The sequence below is a fragment of the Notothenia rossii genome, assembly GCF_949606895.1.
Source record: "Notothenia rossii genome assembly, chromosome: 11".
Taxonomy (NCBI): Eukaryota; Metazoa; Chordata; class Actinopteri; order Perciformes; family Nototheniidae; genus Notothenia; species Notothenia rossii.
The window spans coordinates 34,280,287-34,302,968 of record NC_136910.1 but is presented as its reverse complement, the minus strand read 5'-3'; the positions used below and the strand labels follow the sequence as shown (position 1 = coordinate 34,302,968).

Here is a 22,682-nt window from a genome sequence, read left to right as displayed (position 1 = left end):
CTCTGCTCTGGCTCCCTTGAGCTTAGACAAAAATAAGAAGGAAATAAAATAAAAGTATTTGTAGGACTATTTACATTTTGTTGAAAGGTTGAAAATGTTTCGTATCTTGTATTTTGAGGTGATACTGTGACACATAAATAAAAAACAAAACGGTTTTAATTAGGTCAACTAAAAGATGCGTCACATCCTGGAATGCTCTTAACGTCCCGATAGCAATGAATATAATAAATGCTTTGACAATAAATACATACAAAAAATTAATCTGTGGAAGCCGAAGCACTGTAAAAAGCACGACCAATCATTTTAGCCGACCTGGCTAAAATAACTGGATGGCCTACCTGCCTGTCAGCCTTCCATCTGTGCACAAACTTATCTCGTGCCCTAATAGAGAGGCGAAGTCCCTCACTTTCCGGGGGACCTCCATGGGACCTTATTTCGGAAAAATTATGTATTGAAGTCAATGGCGAGAGAAAGATTATCTTTCGATCCCGTTTGAATTGTGCCACGAATTAAACATATGATGTTTGTCAATTTAAAAGATAATTTTGCAAGTCAAAAAAATGTGTCATAAAACCGTGAACACCTTTTTTGTGTGAAACTGCTCAATGAACTACATCTCCCATCTCGCACCACACACCAAGACGGCTGTGACGTTGGCACATTTCACTTCTTTCTTTCAGAATGAGGTGAAAATCACTCCAAGTCTGGGCATGTTGAGAGCTGTACATACACAAAAGGGCAGTTAGTCATGTTGGAAAGCCTGCTGGCTGTTACTCCAGCGCCCTCTGTTGGCGGCACGCGCAATTGTAACTATCAAGCACATGGAGCGCAGCTGTTAGGAGAAAGGGAGAAAATAACGTCATGTCGACGGAGTGCAGCCTGGACTTTCAGTGGCGATCTAGTGTGTTTGATCTTTGTGCGTCTCTGACCAACAGTAAGTTAATGTTACTCGCATGGGACTGGAAAGTATTAAGCCTTTCACAGCATATTAGTTGTTTTGGAGTTTGCTAACTCCGGTTATTATCGACAAGTTGAGCTAAGCTAACAAAGCTAATGTTAGCACTTTGTAGCTGTACTTCTCTCCATTTGAAATGTTATGTTTGACCCTGTTGGCAATGTCTAATGTTTAGATGGCATATTAACCTTTTTTACTGTAAGTTAAAGGAATTATCTGTGCAGTATATTTCCTTTGTATGTGGAAGGGTTATATTACAACCTGCCTTTTGAGCAGTTAATTAGCCTGGTAGAATATGTTATTTAGTACTATTAATGTGAAAGTTATGCATATTTTCACCGTATAATATATTGGAATAATAGATTATAATTATACTTATACTTTTGTATTTCTCTCTTATAGACCACACACACAGGGCTGCCAACAACGCATTTAGCTTGAGAGCCACGCAATTAACCCATATCTCACACACTCACGCCACACTTGCCTTTCCTCACGCTAAGTTTTCGTCCAAAATAAATGTACATAAATATACAAATAAAGCGAAGAAACAGCAAACCGAGCGGTCTACGAAATGAGACAAGTCTTCTGGCTTAGTTCAGTAAAGTTGGAACGATATTGGGAGATTCTGATTTCACGGATCAATAACTCATGAACAAAACGTTATGCAGACACAAATGACGTCTCCTAAATACCGTAGTAAGGTTGACAACGGGCTACAATCACATTTTGATCGAAAAAAGCCAATACGCGTCATCCTCCGAGCTGGACACATTACATTGGTCTCTATCCGCAGCCGGAGTAGAAAGGAGTGCTCAGGGACCGTCTGCAAAGTGAAACTCCGAAAAAAGAGAATACAATAATATTCAATCACTTCACATTTATACAGCTTATTACTACCAAACTCACTACACACATCAATAGTCTCCTGGTGGTCAGACTACAGCCGAGAGTTTGGAAGAATATGCTTTTGAATAATTTTGGGGAATATTTATAATGTAAATCTTCAATAAAGGTATGAACGGATTTATGAGAATAAATGAAAAACAGTTATGAAATACTCTATGGCAGTAAAACAACAATATAGTTTAAAAGGGGAGTGATTTGTAAAATATCCATAAAGAAAAAGAAAATCTGTTTACAGTTCTGTTTCATATGGGTGTTGAGAGATGTCTCCATAAATTCATTTTGCTCTCAAAGTGCACCAGATTGATGCTTTTAAATTCGATATTAAAAAAAAAAATCTTCCCGGGGGAGCATGCCCCCGGACCCCCCTAGAGGAGGTGAGGACCCCCCCCCCCCCCCCCCCCCACTTGTTAGATAGCACTTTACCTATGCCATTTTATATGCTGTGAGCTGATTATCGAGCCTTCATTGTAAGAGTCGCGGGTACACTGTATGTGCGTGTTCCACTGTAGCCCCGGTAAATTAATGGGAAACCCTAGTTTGTAACACTGTACACATGAACGTTTCTTTTTTCGGTTCACCAAAAAAAAATCTCACTCCAAGCTGAACTCAAATGTTGGCAGCCCTGACACACATATGCATACATACACCTGCTCCAAGGCTGTAATACTGTGACTGTTTTGTTGATATCTTCAGTAAAAGGAATTAACCGCTAACAAGACTCCTGTGTTCTTACCGACACACTTTCATTATACAGTCCTTCCTGAATTCCCTATTTTTCATTGGTCCTTTGAGCCGGATGAGACATTTTCCTTGGATTCCATGATGCAGCCTAGTTTCACATAAGGTGAAGCCTCATCAGAATCTACACATCCTAAGCGGCTAATTCATCCTCCTCCTTACTTCATTGACTACGAAGTGAGTCATGTCAGCCAAAGGCAAGCCACTACAACTCCTAGTTATCAACACACAGCACAGTATGCAGTCGGTCCAGAAGAGGACAACCTGAGTGATCCAGGACTTCATCCCTCAGCAGTATCAGCCCAGTCATCACGGTCCTGCAGCCCTTTAAGTCAGGCCAGATGGAACTTCACCTTAGATTGAAGGACTCTTTCTGCTAATGGAGCTCAGGAGCCTGATCATCATCTGCAGGATGATCATCCTATAGGAGCTAGTGGGCAGCGGAGGTACCCAACCCCTCAATTGGATTCTTCGCCCTATCATCAACCTCGGGAACCATCTTTAACTCCTCATTCCCTACACAGTGTAGACTCAAGACATTATGTGCAGTCAGGCAGTGTCCCTACTGTTACTCCCTATGCAGTCAGGCCAGAGACAGGAAGGAGCCAGTCTCTGCAGCACGACCAAACCCAGTACAGAGATCTACCCCAAGGTCATCAGAGGTCATACACCTTGACCCCTCAAGCCCATAGTGTCTACTCAAAGGATACTGTGATGCTTGACACTCTGGATAAGATGATGGGTGAATTACGGCTTTTAAAGGAGCAAACACTAGCAGCTTCAGTAAGTCAACCTACAGCTATCCATGTGCATTATCCTCATTCTAGTCCCCTAACCATGGGTCACTATGACCAAAAGCCTCTCCAGCAGAGTCAGCCATCCACCTATACCTACCCCAGGTATCCAACTCATTCACTCCAGCCCCACAACCAGAGAGTATACTATGACCAACAGCCATATGTTGCAGCGCAAGAAAGAACCTACAGGGGTCCTAGACCTACCATACCTGATCTCACTAAGAAGGACCCTGGTGAGTTTGCACGGCTGAAGATTGCTCTTGATAATCTACTTCCACGGGACGGAACAGAGCTATTCAAGTACCAGATCCTGATGGATCATCTAAAACTATATGAAGCCCGCCTATGCATATCTTAATTCTCCTACCCCCTACTCTGACATAATGGCAGCCCTGTCAGAGAAATTCGGTCAGCCCCATCAGTTAGCTATCAAGAAGATCGCCAGTGTGATGGATGCACCTGACATCAGAAGTGGAGACACAGAGGCCTTTGAGAGATTTGCATTGCAGATTCGTGCTCTCGTCGGTATGCTGAAAACCCTCGGCCAGGAAGGAGAGATGGAGCTGTGATGTGGTTCTCATGTGTCACGTCTCCTTAGTAAATTACCTGCTGAGATGAAGTCTGAGTTTCGGAGATATATGTGTTGTCACCCGTTTTACAACCTAATAGAGCTCTCTTGTTGGCTGCAGCTGGAAACCTGCTGCCAAGATAGTGACAGTTATAGCGGTAACTAAGGTCACAAAGAGAAATCCATCCAGAAGCAAGAACATCGGCCACAGTCAAAGTTCATCCCTCGTGCAGCTACCATACTCCATGGCACAGAGAACATGTCACAACCATCAACGGAGTCATCTACTGGTAGAGCCCCTGCACAGAGTAAGAAGACAGGCTCACCAAAAGCCTACTGTCCTTACTGTGAAGCAGACGATCATTATCTAAGCCAATGTGCCACCTTTAAGTGTTTTGACAAAGCTCAAATCATAGACTGGATTAAGACCAACAAACGTTGTTGGCGATGTGGGAGATCACATCAAGCGGCACAATGCATCCTGAAGAAACCCTGCAGCATATGTCAAGGTAAACACCTTCAGATACTGCACGAGGTCAACAACAGGACTATTAAGGAAGGAACCTGTCTGGTTAGCTCAGCAACCAAAACCCTTCATCTGGAGAAACCATCGGACTCTACTTGAGTTCTCTTGAAAGTCGTCAGAGTTATCCTCCGATATGGTGACAAGACGTTGGACACCTATGCGGTCCTAGATGATGGCTCTGATCGCACTATGCTGCTCTCAGCAGCAGCCCAACAACTTGGACTAACAGGCACCCCAGAAGACCTTGCCCTCAGAACCATCCGTCAGGATATTCAGACTCTGCATGGTGCCTCAGTTTCTTTCCAACTCTCCACTATAAAGCAACCAAAGAAGTCTTTCCAGATAGACAACGCCTTTACTGCTCAGCGCCTCGGGTTAGCTGAACATACCTATCCAGTGGCTACCCTTCAGAAAAGGTACAAGCACCTCCAAGACTTGCCTCTACACGGTTTCAGTCAAGTCTCACCCTTGTTGCTGATTGGAGCTGACCAGCTTCGCCTCATAAGCCCAGTGGAACTTGTGCGTTTCGGACCACCTGGAGGTCCAGCTGCAATCCATACACGGCTTGGATGGACACTTCAAGGGCCGGCACAGATTCTTCAGTCCCAGTTACAGCCTCACCAATGCCTTTTTACATCCCTATGCCCACTTGGAGTCGAGGTGCAGCGCAACGTGGAGAAGTTGTGGCAAGTTGACACCCTGCCTTACAGGTCTGAGAAGGAAGTGACCAGGTCTAACGAAGACCAGGAAGCCGTTAACCTACTGGAGGCTAAGACAAAGCGACTAACCGTGAATGGAGTGCTTAGGTATGCAACATCTATGCTAGGGAGAAAGGATGCAACACTACGCCAGGCATCCAAGGAAGCAGTATTGCCAAGCCTCAGGAGTACAGAGTTAAAGCGGTTTGCCATATGTGGTATGGCCATCTCCCAACCAAGGGCATTGACTCCAGATATCACACCGTTACGTACTTGGAGTGATTTAGTGGAGGCCAAAGCCAAGGAACTTCACGGGGCGGCCAAGCTTGGTGACTCATCGTCAACTGACTCTCCTACAGCAGAGATGTACAACAGGGCAGAGCAGAATGTTCTAAAACAAGTTCAGCTGGACAGCTTCACAGAAGAATACCATCTACTAAAGTCTGGAAAACCAATCCCTTCGAGCAGTCGTCTCATATGCCTCGCGCCTCAGTATGACACAGACTGCGACCTTATCAGAGTCGGAGGCAGACTCCGGCAGGCAGAAGACCTTGATCTGACAGTTATGCACCCAGTTGTACTTAACCCCAGCCGTTCGTACACTAAGCTCCTCATTCAACATGTTGATGCTCTTATCTGTCAGCCTGGACCTGAGACAGTGTTCGCTGAGCTTCGCCGCACAGTATGGATCCTGCTTGGACGAGAGGCTGTTAGGCGGCACCAGCACAGCTGTACCGAATGCCGTAGATGGAAGGCAAAACCTGCTTCCCAACAAATAGCTGACCTATCCGTGGCCCGCCTCAGGCTATTCAAGCCTGCCTTTTACTCAACTGGCATGGATTGCTTTGGCCCCTTTCTGATCAAAGTGGGACGACGCAATGAGAAGCGGTGGGGTATTGTGTTCAAGTGCCTCACCACAAGGGCAGTTCACATTGACCTACTTACCTCTGTCGATACAGACTCCTTTTTAATGGCCTTCAGAAGGTTCATTGCCAGACGCGGAAGGCCATCAGAAGTCTACTCCGACAACGGAACCAATTTCAAAGGTGGAGAAAGGGAGCTCATGGAAGCATTCGCCAATATGTGTCTAGAGCTCCAGCAGCAACTGGCGAAGCAACGGGTCAGTTTTCGCTTTAACCCACCAGCAGCACCACACTTCGGTGGCGTGTGGGAACGAGAAATTTGCTCCATCAAGACTGCTCTGTACACTACCATTGGCTCTGAAAAAGTGCTCATGACAGTTCTTACTGAAGTTGAGAGCATCCTAAATGCAATACCCTTAAGGTATGTTTCTTCCGACGTGGCTGAAGTTGATCCTGTGACCCCTAACTTCCTGCTCATGGGTCGAGCTGACAGCTCCCTGCCCCAGGTGGTATATCCTGCATCAGAACTGCTAGGGCGGCGAAGATGGAGACATTCACAGATATTGGTTGATTGTTTCTGGTCTGCCTTCGTGAGGTATTATCTGCCTAGCCTTCAAACTCGAGGCAAGTGGCAGAGACAAACAGAAGACATCAAAGTAGGAGCGGTTGTACTGCTTGTCGACCCACAGCTTCCACGAGCATTATGGCAGATTGGGCAAGTGACCAGAATATTTCCAGGGCCAGATGGTCACATCAGAACAGCAGAAGTGAAGATACAGGACAAAACCTACACCCGGCCTATAGTTCGTCTTATTGTCCTCCAAGAGATCCATGACGAGGACAACAAGGGACCAGATCCCTCATCTGAGCAGTTAGCCTTTCCATGGAAGCCAATTTGCATCGCAAATTGGGGGGCGGCAATGTTGGAAAGCCTGCTGACTGTTATTCCAGCGCCCTATGTTGGCGGCATGCGCAATTGTAACTATCAAGCACATGGAGCGCAGCTGTTAGGAGAAAGGGAGAAAATAACTTCATGTCGACGGAGCGCAGCCTGGACTTTCAGTGGCAATCTAGTGTGTGTGATCTTTTTGCGTCTCTGACCAACAGTAAGTTAATGTTATTCGGATGGGACTGGACAGTATGAAGCCTTTCACGGCATATTAGTTGTTTTGGAGTTTGCTAACTCCGGTTATTATCGACAAGTTGAGCTAAGCTAACAAAGCTAATGTTAGCACTGCGTAGCTGTACTTCTCTCCATTTGAAATGTTATATTTGACCCTGTTGGCAATGTCTAATGTTTAGATGGCATATTAACCTTTTTTACTGTAAATTAAAGGAATTATCTGTGCAGTATATTTCCTTTGTATGTGGAAGGGTTATATTACAACCTGCCTGTTGAGCAGTTAATTAGCCTGGTAGAATATGTTATTTAGTACTATTAATGTGAAAGTTATGCATATTTTCACTGTATAATATATTGGAATAATATATTCTAATTATACTTGTACCTTTGTATTTCTCTCTTATAGACCACACACATATGCCCACACTACACCTGCTCCAAGGCTGTAATACTGTGACTGTTGTGTTGATATCTTCAGTAAAAGGAATTAACCGCTAACAAGGCTCCTGTGTTCTTACCGACACACCAAGGCGTCATTTCGAGTGGAACTTTCATTATACAGTTCTTCCTGAATTCCCTATTTTTCAAGTCGGTTCCGTAAGAGCCAGCATGCGGGACCGGGATTCTGGGATTTGTAGTCTTTCTAGTTGCGTATTTTTCATAGTCTTATATTTCAACAGTTTTACGACAAACTGTAACTTTTTTGACATGGAAATTATTTTTTAAGAATGACAAACATAATTTTGTGTAATTCGTGGCACAATTAAAACGGGATCGAACGATCATCTTTCTCTCCCCATTGACTTCAATACATAATTTTTCCCGAAATAAGGTCCCATGGGTCGGAAGTAGATGGGCAGGACTTTACCGCTCTATTGGTCATGTGCGCGTTCGTGTGTGTTGGAGGAGGGGCTCTGTAAGGAAGTCTGAAGGAAGAGGCAGATTTTTTCCGGTTGTGTACTTTCAAATTCTAGCGTACTCGAGCTGTTTAATCCATTCTTAGCAACCCTACCTTTAACTCTTTTTAGGGTGCAGCTATATGTTTTATTTATTTCAAAGTGGGCCCATTTTAATTATATTCTTTTTCCTTCAAATGTGCAGAGGACTCCCCAAGTGCTGGGTTGATTTATATTAAAGTAGGCCTGTCTATTATTTTTAATTCTCCTTATTGGAGTTCTTTGTTTCTTATTAGAGGTTAACAGTTTTATATAATGTAATAAATAATAAATGCAAAAAAACTGTACTTTTTGTCTATATATCAATAAATACAACTTTATAAGCTATGAAATATGTTTTGCGGCTCCAGACAAACATTTTTTTTGGAAAAGGGAGCAAAATGGTTCTTTTGGTCAAAAAGGTTGCAGACCCCTGGTTTAGTGTATACAAAACTCACAAGGTAACACATTGAGCAACTCAATTATTTAAACTCTCACAAAAAAAGACTTGGAACAAGCTTTTCCCAGCTAGAGAGGAACGTTCTCAAAACTTTGGCTACAGGTTCTAATAATGTTTTAAAGAAACGTTTTAATCTGATGTTCAAAGAACCTTTTTAGGATGTTTATTATTTCAAATAATGTTCCTACAAGGTTTAAGGTAAACTAAGACATAACGTTTTAACTGCAACATTCAGAGGATGTTTTGAGGATGTTATTAAGGCCTGAGATGACAGAACATTTTTTTATAAAATGTTCCTTTAATGTGATATGTTAACAAAGGTAGAACGTTTTGCCTGCAATATTCTAAGGATGTGTTTTGGACGTTGTTGGGATAAAACATTAAAGATATTCTTTATAAAACGTTCCCTCAATGTTACATGATAACAAATTAAGAAAATTCTCCAAGAAACATTCTGAAAATGTTTTCAGGGTGTTATTCTTTTTTTATAAAACTTTCCTGTGATGGCAAATATTAACACGGTCATGATCAAGGTCAGATTTATTTCTAAAGCGCTTTAAAAAACAAACTTGTTGCATTTGTTTGAAAATGATGTTTTAAAAAATCTGATGTCACCATATTTTCCTTTTGAAAAAAACAAACAAGTCCGTAATTCATAATAAGCTGTAAGCAGATATTGCATGTTTGCGGTGGCATGTGTGAGTTCCCAGCTAGAAATGTTTGGTTCTCAAAAATTCTGAGAATGTTACCATTTATTGTTCTAGGAATTTTTCAGCAGGATGTTTTATTTTGGTTGCCAGAATGTTATTCTGAAAGGTAGGATAACGTTCTCTAAAAACATTCTTAACATTTTTGGCGATAACTTTCTTAAAATGTATGAGTGCATTGAGACAATGAATAGGACGTATAAAAACGAATTTGCATGCCAATATTCACTCACATGCACTTATAATCATACTAAGGTATGTTGGCCCACAGTATTCATAATATCATATCTGTAAAATATCAAAAAACTAATCACACCTTTTCTGACTATAAAGGTTGTGTCTCGTATGTAGGTTCTAACTGTTGGATAAGCTATCTGGCCATGTGTGGTTTGTGAGGGCTGCGTATAAACAGTGTCCGCTATTTATGCATATTGGATAAAAATCGTTATTGCACCCTTTAGTTTCCCCCCGTGCCTGCTGGTCTGCTCTACACAGCTGGGAGCAATCTCCAATCAACCACACCTGCAACCTGCTCATCAGCCACACTATGAAAGCCTGCAGCCTGCACTCATTCCCTGCCGGATTGTTGCCTTGAACGGTTTGTTGCGTGCCGCTCTAGCTTTTTACCAGCATATTCTTTGACAACTTTGCCTGCTTTTGCCTCACACTCATTTGTATGTCTCTCCCAGGAGGAATCCAAGGCCTTCCACACTCCCAAGACCAGGCAGGCCTCTCTACCCACCCTGGAACAACTGTTTCCCACTGCCGCCATAACCAACCTCCACTCCCAGCTCCCCTTTTCTAATAAACAAATGTTACTTTTACCAGCTGTTTCCGAGTCTGATTCTGGGTCCCCTCCAGTACATGTGACACCGACAGTGACTTTTACTAGCTGCTGGTCGCATAAAAAAAAGAGAAAGATTTCTGATAAATCGGAACGATAAAGCACGTTATCCTACTTTAAAATAATAACATTCTTGTAACATAAGAAAATCTAACTTGCAGCTGAAAATGTTTCAAGAATAGTAGGGCATAATGTTCTAACAATGTTATCAAACACATTTAAAGGTCACATGTCATGGCCATTTCCACTGATCATAATTCCATTGTTGAGGTATACTAAAATAGAAAAATACTGTGCAATTTTCCAAACTCACATTGGTTTCGCATACAGCATCTCTGTAAAGTATGTGTATTCAGCAGTATTCACTTTTCTCCACTAAACGGCTCGCTGCAGCTTTCTGTTTTAGAGTTTTACTCGCTACAGGGTGTACTTTGAGGGTTTTGACTCTGCACACCGTTTACATGCAGAAAAACCTTCATAACACACAAGGGGACGGGTAATAACCGAAAAAGCATGACATGTGATCTTTAAAAAAGGTTATTACCAAGCATTTTAAGAATGTTTTTAGATAAAGTTATCCTACCTTTCAGAAGAACATTCTGGGAACCAAAAAAAAACGTCCCGCTGAAAACTTTTTAAGAACAGTAGGGCATAATGTTCGAACAATGTTATCAAAAACATCTTAAGAAGGTTATCAAAAACATCTTAAGAAGGTTATCAACAAACATTTTAAGAATGTTTTTAGAGAACGTTATCCTACCTTTCAGAAGAACATTCTAGGAACCAAAATAAAACGTCCAGCTGAAAACGTTGTAAGAATAGTAGGGCATAATGTTCGAACAATGTTATCAAAAACATTTGAAGAAGGTCATCACAAAATATTTTAAGAATGTTTTTAGAGAACGTTATCCTACCTTTCAGAAGAACATTCTGGGAACCAAAAGAAAACTTCCTGCTGAAAACATTCCTAGAAGAGTGAATGGTAACATTCTCAGACTGTTTTTAGAACCAAAAATGTCTAGCTGGGTTGCTTCTTATAGACTTCTATACAATCTGGCTTTTTGGAGGGTGCGCCTGATGGATATTAGAGGAAAGTTTAAGGCACTTCTGCATTGGCTGCTACTTTATATGCTGCTATTTATTCACTTTCATAAGGCTGCTTATTTATTACCTTAGAAGTGTGAATTTAATTTCAATAGCTTCATGCGTCCATCTTTATTATGTTAGTCTACTCCAGGGTTGCCCAACCAGTCGATCGCGAAATGTGTCAAAAAATAGAACAACAATATTCTGTTGTATCGTTAATGTCCTCTAACATAATCTTCCTGTGCCAGAATAATGCACTTGAACGCATCAAAGCTTTTTGATTGGCGTGACTTCATGTGTCGGGCGTGGCTGGTGGGCAGTGGGCACTAGTTCGCCGACGTTGTCTGTGGCAACAGGAGTGACAGTCAACACACACACAAGACCACAATTATGGCAGAAGCAAAAAAGCCCAAAATATATAATTTTCACTCCGAGTGGGAGGATGATTATGTTGTTATCTATTCCAATCTATTCGTTCTGTCTCATCTGCAATGCGAGCGTGGCTTTATCGAAGAAGGGTAATTTAGGAGCGGCATTTCAAAACAGTGCACAAACGCTACGAGACGGAATTCCCTCCTAATTCTGCCCTACGGTGGTGGGGGACCTGAAAGGACAGCTAAATGCACAGCAGTCCATTTTCACCAGGCCCAACAACAAGAGCAAGGCCGCTACCATAGCATCGTATCGTGTCAGTCACGTTCTTGCGAAACACATGAAGTCTTTCAAAGACGGCAAAGTTGTGAAAGAAGCATTCCTGGAGGCTGCCGACGCGCTTTTGGGGGACAGTAAAAATAAGAGTAGCATTTCAACAGGTTTTTGATATAATAAAAACTCAAGTTAGATACCGTTATTAATCAGCTGTAAGATTTAGTTTGTTTGAACTTGTTCAATATAATTATTGTACAAAATGGTATAAGAATGCAAACATTAAGATCTGTTCTGTTTAAATTGATTATAGTCTCTTTCAATTCAGGTTAAGAAACTAGTGTTGCTTGCATCCTATTTTAAAGACATTTATTTTACTACTACTATTATGCAACAAAAAAAGGGTTTGATTCTATTCGTTTTTTCTTTTTTATTGCACTTTGGCAGCAGATTCCTATGTAGCTTCAGATCTGAGTTGTCTTATTAGTAAGCCTAATTTATACTTTTGTAGCAACACTATTTTTATATAATGGCAAAGAAAGGGTTTAGAGTCTTTTCTTTTTTTCCTGTGTCATATGTGGCAGCACTGTTCAATGTTTCTCAAAAACATTACCCACTGTACAGTAGTATGTGACGTGCGAATAAACTCCAACTCTGTATCAACAACACTGTTGTGTAACTTCAGTTAAATACTTGTATGTGTGTAGATTAGAAAGAGGTAAGATAAAGGATCTGCAGTATTTTATGAAGTATTAATCGTACAAAGGTCAGTTTTATTCAAGTAAAAGTGTGTATTTACATGGTACTAGGCTGTCAGTAATGGCTACGCCTCTCTATTCAGACTGGTAGATCTCGGCAGACTGGCAACTTTAAAAGTAGCTCTCGGTTCAAAAAAGGCTGGGCACCCCTGGTCTACTCAATTAAGTTCTGTTTTAATCTGCATTACCAGCAAGAAATGTTTGGTTCTAAAAGCATTCTGAGAATGTTACAGTCATTGTTCTAGGAAGGTTTTCAGCGGGAAGTTTTAGTTTGGTTCCCAGAATGTTCTTCTGAAAGGTAGGATAACGCTCTCTAAAAACATTCTTAAATGTTTGGTGATAACCTTCTTAAAATGTTTTTGAAAACATTGTTAGAACATTATGCCCTCCTATTCTTAAAACCTTTTCAGCGGGAAGTTTTTGTTTGGTTCCCAGAATGTTCTTCTGAAAGGTAGGATAACGCTCTCTAAAAACATTCTTAAATGTTTGGTGATAACCTTCTTAAAATGTTTTTGAAAACATTGTTAGAACATTATGCCCTACTATTCTTAAAACGTTTTCAGCAGAAGCTTTTATTTTGGTTCCCAGAATGTTCTTCTGAAAGGTAGGATAACGTTCTCTAAAAACATTCTTAAAATGTTTTTGATAACATTGTTAGAACATTATGCCCTACTGTTCTTAAAACATTTTCAGCTGCAAGTTAGATTTGTTATGTTGCCAGAATTTTATTATTTTAGAGAAGGATAACATGGTTTATGTTAAAGAAATTATGCAAATGTTCTATGGTAACCATTTACTAAAATATGTTTACATTATTTGAACATAAAGACACAATATTCCTGTAATTGTTCAACTCAAAAATCCTGGGTAAGTGGACTGACCACTGTGGTCATTAGGATGATTATGATAGTTTACTTAACTATTGGAATTTGACACGGAATCAGCTGGTGAAAGTAACATTTGTTCATTAGAAAAGGGGAGCTGGGAGTGGAGGTTGGTTAGTGCGGCAGTGGGAAACAGTTGTTCCAGGGTGGGTAGAGAGGCCTGGCTGGTCTTGGGAGTGTGGAAGGCCTTGGATTCCTCCTGGGAGAGACACAAAAATCAGTGTGAGGCAAAAGCAGGCAAAGTTGTCAAAGAATATGCTGGTAAAAAGCTAGAGTGGCACGCAACAAACCGTTCACGGCAACAATCCGTTCACGGCAACAATCCGGCAGGGAATGAGTGCAGGCTGCAGGCTTTCATAGTGTGGCTGACGAGCAGGTTGCGGGTGTGGTTGATTGGAGATTGCTCCCAGCCGTGTAGAGCATACCAGCAGGCAGAGATAGAGACACACAGTAGAAAGAAACACATACAAACAATAACAGGGGTTTCAGGGACGGGCAGTGATAGTCGGTCCGTTCTTTTATATGTCTGTCTTTGGTTTTTTAAGTGTTATTCGATCCATATGACAATAGAGATACGTACAGTATGTGCATAAACAACAAAAACACTTGGGGTATAATGTTCGAACGATGTTATCACCAAACATTTTAAGAATGTTTTTAGAGAACGTTATCCTACTTTTCAGAAGTACATTCTAAGAACCAAAATAAAACTTCTCGATAAAACCATTCCTAGAACAATGAATGGTAACATTCTCCAGAATGTTTTTAGAACCAACAATGTCTAGCTGGGAACTCAGACATGCCTACGCAAACATGCAATATCATGAATTACGTGCTTGTTTTTTTCTAAAAAGGAAAATGTGGTGACATCAGATTTCTTTTAAACATCCTTTCAAACAAATGCAAAAACTTTGTTTTTTAAAGCGCACTACAAATAAATCTGACGTTGACCATGACCCTGTTAATATTTCGCATCACAGGAACATTTTATAAAAAAATAATAACCTCCTGAAAACATTATCCAAATGTTGCTTCCAAAATGTTCTTCTTTGGTTATCATGTAACATTGAGGGAATGTTCTATAAAAGAACATCTTTAATGTGTTACCCCAACAACGTCCAAAACACATCCTTAGAATGTTGGAGGCAAAACATTCCACCTTTGTTGACTTATCACATTAAAGGAACATTTTATAAAACACTTTCTGTCATCTCAGGCCTCAATAACATCCTGAAAACATTTTCAGAATGTTTCTTGGAGAATTTTCTTTATTTGTTATCATGCAACATTGAGGGAACGTTTTATAAAGAACATCTTTAATGTGTTACCCAACAACGTCCAAAACACGTCCTTAGAATGTTGCAGGCAAAACGTTCCACCTTTGTTAACAAATCACATGAAAGGCCTCAATAACATCCTCAAAACATCCTCTGAATGTTGCAGTTAAAACGTTATGTCTTAGTTAACCTTAAACCTTATAGGAACATTAATTGAACAAATAAACATCCTAAAAAGGTTCTTGAACATCAGATTAAAACGTTTCTTAAAAACCTTGTTAGAACCAATAGGTAACGTTAGCCAAAGTTGTGAGAACGTTCCCCGCTAGCTGGGATGTATTTAATATAAACGTTAGTCCTTAACATCTATCACTGTGTATATCACCATTCAAACATATTTTAAAAGTTGAACAAACCCCACACAGCTCTGTGAAATGTTGGCTTTATTTAATCATTTCAGTAAAAACTAACGTTCATATTTCTCTTTTTGATTATAATACTGATGAACGTTCAAAACAAAGCACTTTGGCAACTTACCACATACGTTTTAAAATGCTTAATAAGCACCGTAAGTTTCATGATATAATTTCTCCGTCATAATCGGTTGTTTCCGTGAACGGCCGACTGTTGTGTAATGGCAAATGCTGCGGCCGCAAGGCATTGTGGGGCAGCATTTTCTCCTCTCCTTTCGGTAAGGGAGGTTCAGTGGTTCCTAAGCTAAAGGAGGTTATAAAGGAAGTTTGAAACCTCCTTTCCTATCATGTAGAGAATTTGAACGGCACTTATTATTAAGATGTATGCGCTCATACATCTTAAGAAAGTTATCACCAAAAATGTTAAGAATGTTTTTAGAGAACGTTATCCTACCTTTCAGAAGAACATTCTGGGAACCAAACTAAAACTTCCCGCTGAAAACGTTTTAAGAATAGTAGGGCATAATGTTCTAACAATGTTATCAACCACATCTTAAGAAGGTTATCAAAAACATCTTAAGAAGGTCATCAAAAACATTTCAAGAAGGTTATAACCAAGCATTTCAAGAATGTTTTTAAAGAACGTTATCCTACCTTTCAGAAGAACATTCTGGGAACCAAATTAAAACGTCCCGCTGAAAACGTTTTAAGAACAGTAGGGCATAATGTTCTAATAATGTTATCAAAAACATCTTAAGAAGGTTATCAAAAACATCTTAAGAAGGTTATCACCAAACATTTCCAGAATGTTTTTAAAGAACGTTATCCTACCTTTCAGGAGAACATTCTGGGAACCAAACTAAAACTTACCGCTGAAAACGTTTTAAGAATAGTAGGGCATAATGTTCTAACAATGTTATCAACCACATCTTAAGAAGGTTATCAAAAACATCTTAAGAAGGTCATCAAAAACATTTCAAGAAGGTTATTACCAAGCATTTCAAGAATGTTTTTAAAGAACGTTATCCTACCTTTTAGAAAAACATTCTGGGAACCAAAATAAAACGCCCCGCTGAAAACGTTTTAAGAACTGTAGGGCATAATGTTCTAATAATGTTATCAAAAACATCTTAAGAAGGTCATCACCAAACATTTCAAGAATGTTTTTAAAGAACGTTATCCTACCTTTCAGAAGAAAATTCTGGGAACCAAAATAAAACATCCCGATGAAAACATTCCGAGAACAACTAATGGTAACAAACATTTCTAGCTGGGGACTCACACATGCCACCGCAAATATGCAATATCTGCTTACAGTTTATCATGAATTACGTGCTTGTTTGTTTTTTTCAAAAGGAAAATATGGTGACATCAGATTTTTTTTAAAACATTCTTTTCAAACAAATGCAACAAGTTTGTTTTTTAAAGCGCTCTAAAAATAAATCTGACGTTGACCAGGACCGTGTTAATATTTGCCATAACAGCAACGTTTTATAAAAAAAGAATAACATCCTGAAAACATTTTCAGAATGTTTCTTGGAGAATGTTCTTCAATTGTTATCATGTAACATTGAGGGAACGTTTTATAAAGAACATCTTTAATGTGTTACCCAACAACGCCCAAAACACATCCTTAGAATGTTGCAGGCAAAACGTTCCACCTTTGTTAACGTATCACATTAAAGGAACATTTTATCAAACACTTTCTGTCCCCTCAGTCCTCAATAACATCCTGAAAACATTTTCAGAATGTTTCTTGGAGAATGTTCTTCATTTGTTATCATGTAACATTGAGGGAACATTTTATACAACCCTTTCTCTGATCTCAGGCCTCAATAACATCCTGAAAACAATTTCAGAATGTTGCTTTGAAAATGTCCTTCATTTGTTATCATGTAACATTGAGGGAACGTTTTATAAAGAACATCTTTAATGTGATACCCAACAACGTCCAAAACACATCCTTAGAATGTTGCAGGCAAAACGTTCCACCTTTGTTAACATATCACATTAAAGGAACATTTTATAAAACACTTTCTGTCATCTCAGGCCTCAATAACATCCTGAAAACATTTTCAGAATGTTTCTTGGAGAATGTTCTTCATTTGTTATCATGTAACATTGAGCGAACATTTTATACAACCCTTTCTCTCATCTCAGGCCTCAATAACATCCTGAAAACATTTTCAGAATGTTGCTTTGAAAATGTTCTTCATTTGTTATCATGTAACATTGAGGGAACGTTTTATAAAGAACATCTTTAATGTGATACCCAACAACGTCCAAAACACATCCTTAGAATGTTGCAGGCAAAACGTTCCACCTTTGTTAACATATCACATTAAAGGAACATTTTATAAAACACTTTCTGTCATCTCAGGCCTCAATAACATCCTGAAAACATTTTCAGAATGTTTCTTGGAGAATGTTCTTCATTTGTTATCATGTAACATTGAGGGAACATTTTATACAACCTTTTCTCTCATCTCAGGCCTCAATAACATCCTGAAAGCATTTTCAGAATATTGCTTTGAAAATGTTCTTCATTTGTTATCATGTAACATTGAGGGAACGTTTTATAAAGAACATCTTTAATGTGATACCCAATAACGTCCAAAACACATCCTTAGAATGTTGCAGGCAAAACGTTCCACCTTTGTTAACATATCACATTAAAGGAACGTTTTATAAAACAACTTTCTGTCATCTCAGGCCTTAATAACATCCTCAAAACATCCTCTGAATGTTGCAGTTAAAACGTTATGTCTTAGTTAACCTTAAACCTTATAGGAACATTATTTGAACAAATAAACATCCTAAAAAGGTTCTTTGAACATCAGATTAAAACGTTTCTTTAAAACCTTGTTAGAACCAATAGGTAACGTTAACCAAAGTTGTGAGAACGTTCCCCGCTAGCTGGGTTGCCCTCTTTACTGGGGCACAGTAAACTTCCTAATTTGGAACAGAAAAATGATTTCTGGTTCTGATTAGTAGAAATAAAAATCTTCTCATTTAGTTTGTTTTTGTGTTGGAGGCATAGACTGTATGGTTGAAGGCAAACATTTCAGAGCAGCTGCTTGAATCCGGAGCCAGAGGGGTCACCTCTCTGCACAATGGGGTGGTGAGAATTCACATGTGGGCCAATCACAGGGGCCACTTTCCTCTCACAGCTGCCTCGTCCTTACCGTCATCCGGGAATCCAGACAGATTTCTTGGTCCTATTGTCAACCTGGAAATGTTGAGTACCACAAAGTTTTTATGATATTATATGTAGTACGAGTCCCCAGCACATAGAAGCAACCGGATGCTAATTTGCATATGTTGGGTCTTTTGCTAAATTTGCATAAGGTGCGTAAATAGCAATAATTACCATCATATGTTAACAATAGTTAAAAAATGGCTTTGCCGATTTGGACCGTTTTGGGGTGGTTTTGGAGGTTATTTAGGATTTTGAATGCATTTCTGACATTTTCAGGATCCAACAAGGCCGTTTTAACCAGAACATGCTCAGTTGTGTATTCTGTGGATTGATTTTGCTGAATTTGGTGTCAGTTTTGAAGTTTTAGAGGACTCTGGATCATTTGGATTTGACAGATTGCTTATCTATTTGAAAACAAATTGTCCTCAGTAGAGGTAACAATTGTCATCCTGTTCGCTCTATATCCAAATGTCGCAGCATGGTAGTCAAAATCATCACATGGAGGATACAAATATAGACACTTTCTGGTTAAAACCATATTGCCGTTAACGCTACTTCTGCTAATTATGCAAATTGCCAAACATATGTGAGTTAGCATCCGGCCGTTTCTATGTGCTGGGGACCGTACATTACTAATACAAAACTTTTAGGGTTCACAGTGCTGGCAAAGAGACACGCCTGCACACACAGCAGCTGAGTCTAACTGTGTGTGACAGTTTGTGTGTTTTCATGCAGTTTAATGACCTTGTTTTTACCTGTGGGATGACAGAAGGCCCTCACATTGGGGAGCTTTCTCTGTCTGCATCAAACAGTTTACCCCCCCTTTTGATTCTTCAAGGACGATATTTGGCAAGATTTCCATTCTGTCTGTGTGTGCACCGATGGTATTTGTTTTTACAACGCAGAGGTCTTTTAAACAAAGAACGGTAAAGATGTTGAACAGAGTGTCGTGATGAACTGATTCCTGCTGCCTCCTTAAGCAGGGGGGGGGGGGGGGGGGGTTAGAGGATAAAGAGATGAAAGAGTAGTGAGTGATGGTGAAGATCTCTGCATTGTTAACCTCCAGGCACACTGTTTTCCTCACTGGAATACAGACAGGCTGCTTCCCACTCAATCACATTAGGCTACCTCAGCTGACCTCCTGTTGCTCCAATACAAATACTCACACTCAAATAGTCTCTAATTACTGGGAAACCGGCATAGATGAGATGTCAAATGAAATCAAACTTTATTCATACAGCACTTTACATACACAAAGGTAACTAACTCACAGAGATTCATGAACCAAACACATAAACTATTTAAAAATAAAAACGACCCCCTCCCCCTTCCCAGGTAATAATCAGAGCAACACATAGCTTTATGATTAAAAAGAACACATAATACATTTATATATATTTATATATATATATAAACATATATGAGTTTGCCCTTAAAAGTATGAACGCTCTATCTATGACCTTTTTACACACAGGTTATAGATCACACAAAGATACCACATATAAAAGGTGCTGGGTAAGTTAGAATGTTCTTTAAAAGGCCAATTTACTATAGCAACAGAAATAAAGACATATACTATATATAGTACAAGAACATATAAACATAGTATATCAAATACAGTTGTAATGCACTGATGTTCAGATTGGAGCACTGATAAAACCTGGTTGTGTTTTTTTTACCTCTCTCCCCTCTTCCTGCACCCTTCTCTGTGGTTCTCTGTGTTGCGCAATGGGCCGTCATTTTTTCCAGCTCTTGTTCGGACATCTTTTTTGTTTTTAATCGTGGGAGATTGAGAGGATTAAACTGGAGATTACCTATAGCGGGATTACACTGACCCCGATATCAGGAGGCCTCTGGGACGGGATGAGGGGGAAAGAGGTGCTGCAGAGGGAGGTGGAGGAGAGTGAGAACCACCTGTCGGGGGAGACGAGGGTGGATAAAATGACGAGAAATGGAGCTGGAAGGGAAGAGAGGGAGATGGAAAAGGGATTTGGGAGATAATTGTGTGGGATCAGAGATGTGAGAGGAATAGAAAGGATGGTGGAGGCATGAGAAGGAAAAGGGAGGTAGATGAAAGGACAGAAAAGGTGTAGCACTCACAAGGTTAAAGAATAACTTTGGTTTATTAGGTTTTATTTTGATAGTCTTGGCCATCCTTCCATTTGGTACGATTATGAACACCAAGTTAACAGCTCCTAAAGAAGTTTCATGTGGATGAAAACATGTGCAGTCAGGTGATCAACAGGTTCTTAATAGTTTTCCAAACCTATTGAGAAAAACTCAAACGTTTTCCCATGCAGTGCATTTGCTTTCGGTTCACTAAAACCAAAAATGCCAAATAATTAATCAAAGGCACATTGAGTAGGATTTGTTTTAACAAAGGTAGCGGGTAAAAGGAAGCTCCAGATTCACTTACTCTATGTTTTGGAATAAACTTTTAGCGCTTGGCATTTCCCCTTGCTATGTTAGCATGTCTGTCTCTGTAAGTATCATTGTCGTACGTGTCTCATGGATATATGCTTATGATCTGGCACCTAGTCGATATGGTTTTCATCAAATTGGCATCAAGAAAGCTCACAAACACAGCAAAATAAGAAGAAAATGAAATCGAATGGCTGCAGAATTTCTGTAGAAACAGACACCAAACGCTTCCAGTGGGCCATAAGTGATGATTGAGAGGGGGTGTTTTATATGCTTATACATTGTTTGTGGTAGGGATATCCTACTTATTGTGCGTAAAGGTAAGTTGCAAACATACGGCAGTTATATTTATTTTGCTATTTGATGAACATGCTCTGTTCTGCAGAGTAATATTTCAGAGTTATCAGTAACATGAGCAGTTCTTTCCTGCTCTTTATTGGATTTTCTAAACTCCAGGAGCTTCAGAAAAACTAATGAAGTCTTTATTACATGTTTTCCACATGGTTTAACAACTGGTGAGCATGTTGACTGTTTGCCTGGAACATGTTGCCTCAGTCTTTCACTATTATATAATCAGCTGGAGAGTTTTCAACAACACAACATTTAACATTGGCTTCAATAGCTGCAGATGAGTCATTGCAGATACCAACACTGATATTCACTGATCAAAACTGTGTATCCTGCTCCGTCTGTCTGTGTGAAATCAATAACCTGTTTTAAAGAGGCAGTGTTATGCTTTCTCGGGGCTTTTCACTTTCCTGTAGTGTGTAGGTTGTTGTGCATGTAAATGGTCTACAGAGGCTAAAACCCCTGTGTTCCCTCCAGAGGGAGTTTCTTTCCCTTTTTGAACATTAAAGCATGGAGACATGCAGAAGAGGAACAAATTACCAAAATATTAATCAGAAAGTAGCTCTTTAAATAATTATCAGGGGTAAATCGGCCACCCTGTAAACAGCATATGTGGTGTGTTTGATTGGAAAGGAGTGGAAGTAATGACAGGGGCGAATATTCTTTTTGGAATACAGTGCTATTCTAGTTAGCAAATATATTTGGCAGAAAAACTTCAAAAACAATATTCAGGTTTTAAACCAGAATAACCTTTAAAGTTTGACGTGAAACATGTTTACAGAGTTCTCAACTTTCACTGAATAATTTATGCATATCCTGTTTGTTTTTCCACATATTACAGGTTGTAGTTAAGCAATACTTTTCTTAAAGGTTGTTTTGTGTTTTTCTGTATTTTTCTTTTTGTGTTTGAATGTTTTGTATGTCTGTTTTACATTAATGCTTGAATCTTGCAATCTTTACAATCATGAATCACATGTCTGTGTAACAAGTCACAGGAACATTATTTGCTATTATTTCCAGACTGGATGAATAAAAGGGTTTAAATCACTCATTTGAATATCAGGAGTCTATTGCCCAAAATTGATTTACTTCGGATATGGGTTGTTCTACAAAAACCTAAAATCATCACACTCTCTGAAACTTGGCTTAGTAGTAACATTTCCGATAGTGAACTAGAAATCACAAATTATTTGCTTTACAGATCTGATAGATGCAGCAGGGGTGGAGGTGTGGCTATTTATGTCTCCTCTGACCTTGTGACTGAGCTAATTGCTACTTCTATAGAGCCTCTACATTTTGAATGCATTTTTCTTAAAATCATTTTTCATGAAAATAAATGCTTGGTAGCATCTATAGGCCACCTTCTTCACCTGCAGAGTCTTTTAACCATATAATTGACACTATCAACTCTATTTCCTGCGGAAATTAAATAATCTTGCTTGGTGATTTCAACAAAAATTGGTTGGATAAATCATCTGATAGAGAGAAAAAACTATTCAGTAGTCTAAATGTTAAACAGCTAATTAAT

General features: G+C 39.5%; 1 protein-coding gene and 1 long non-coding RNA gene across 5 annotated transcripts in view; both read left to right on the top strand.

Moving 5' to 3' along the window:
• Positions 1-22,682, top strand: part of LOC307024116 — a 150,610-nt gene that overhangs the window by 27,834 nt on the left and 100,094 nt on the right. The window lies entirely within an intron of this gene.
• On the top strand, positions 848-10,076 carry LOC307024114 (uncharacterized protein). Of its 3 annotated transcripts, XR_013803842.1 has the most exons (3): positions 848-934; positions 2,619-9,877; positions 9,969-10,076. XR_013803842.1 is itself a non-coding variant. In XM_079657949.1 (2 exons), the coding sequence occupies exon 2, from the start codon at positions 4,683-4,685 to the stop codon at positions 7,152-7,154; it is 2,472 nt and encodes an 823-aa protein (XP_079514075.1). In that variant the 5' UTR covers positions 848-934; positions 2,619-4,682; the 3' UTR covers positions 7,155-10,070. The 3 variants fall into 3 exon arrangements, 1 of the variants encoding a protein (XP_079514075.1); XM_079657949.1 differs by having other exon boundaries at positions 2,619-10,070; XR_013803843.1 differs by lacking the exon at positions 848-934 and having other exon boundaries at positions 2,518-9,877.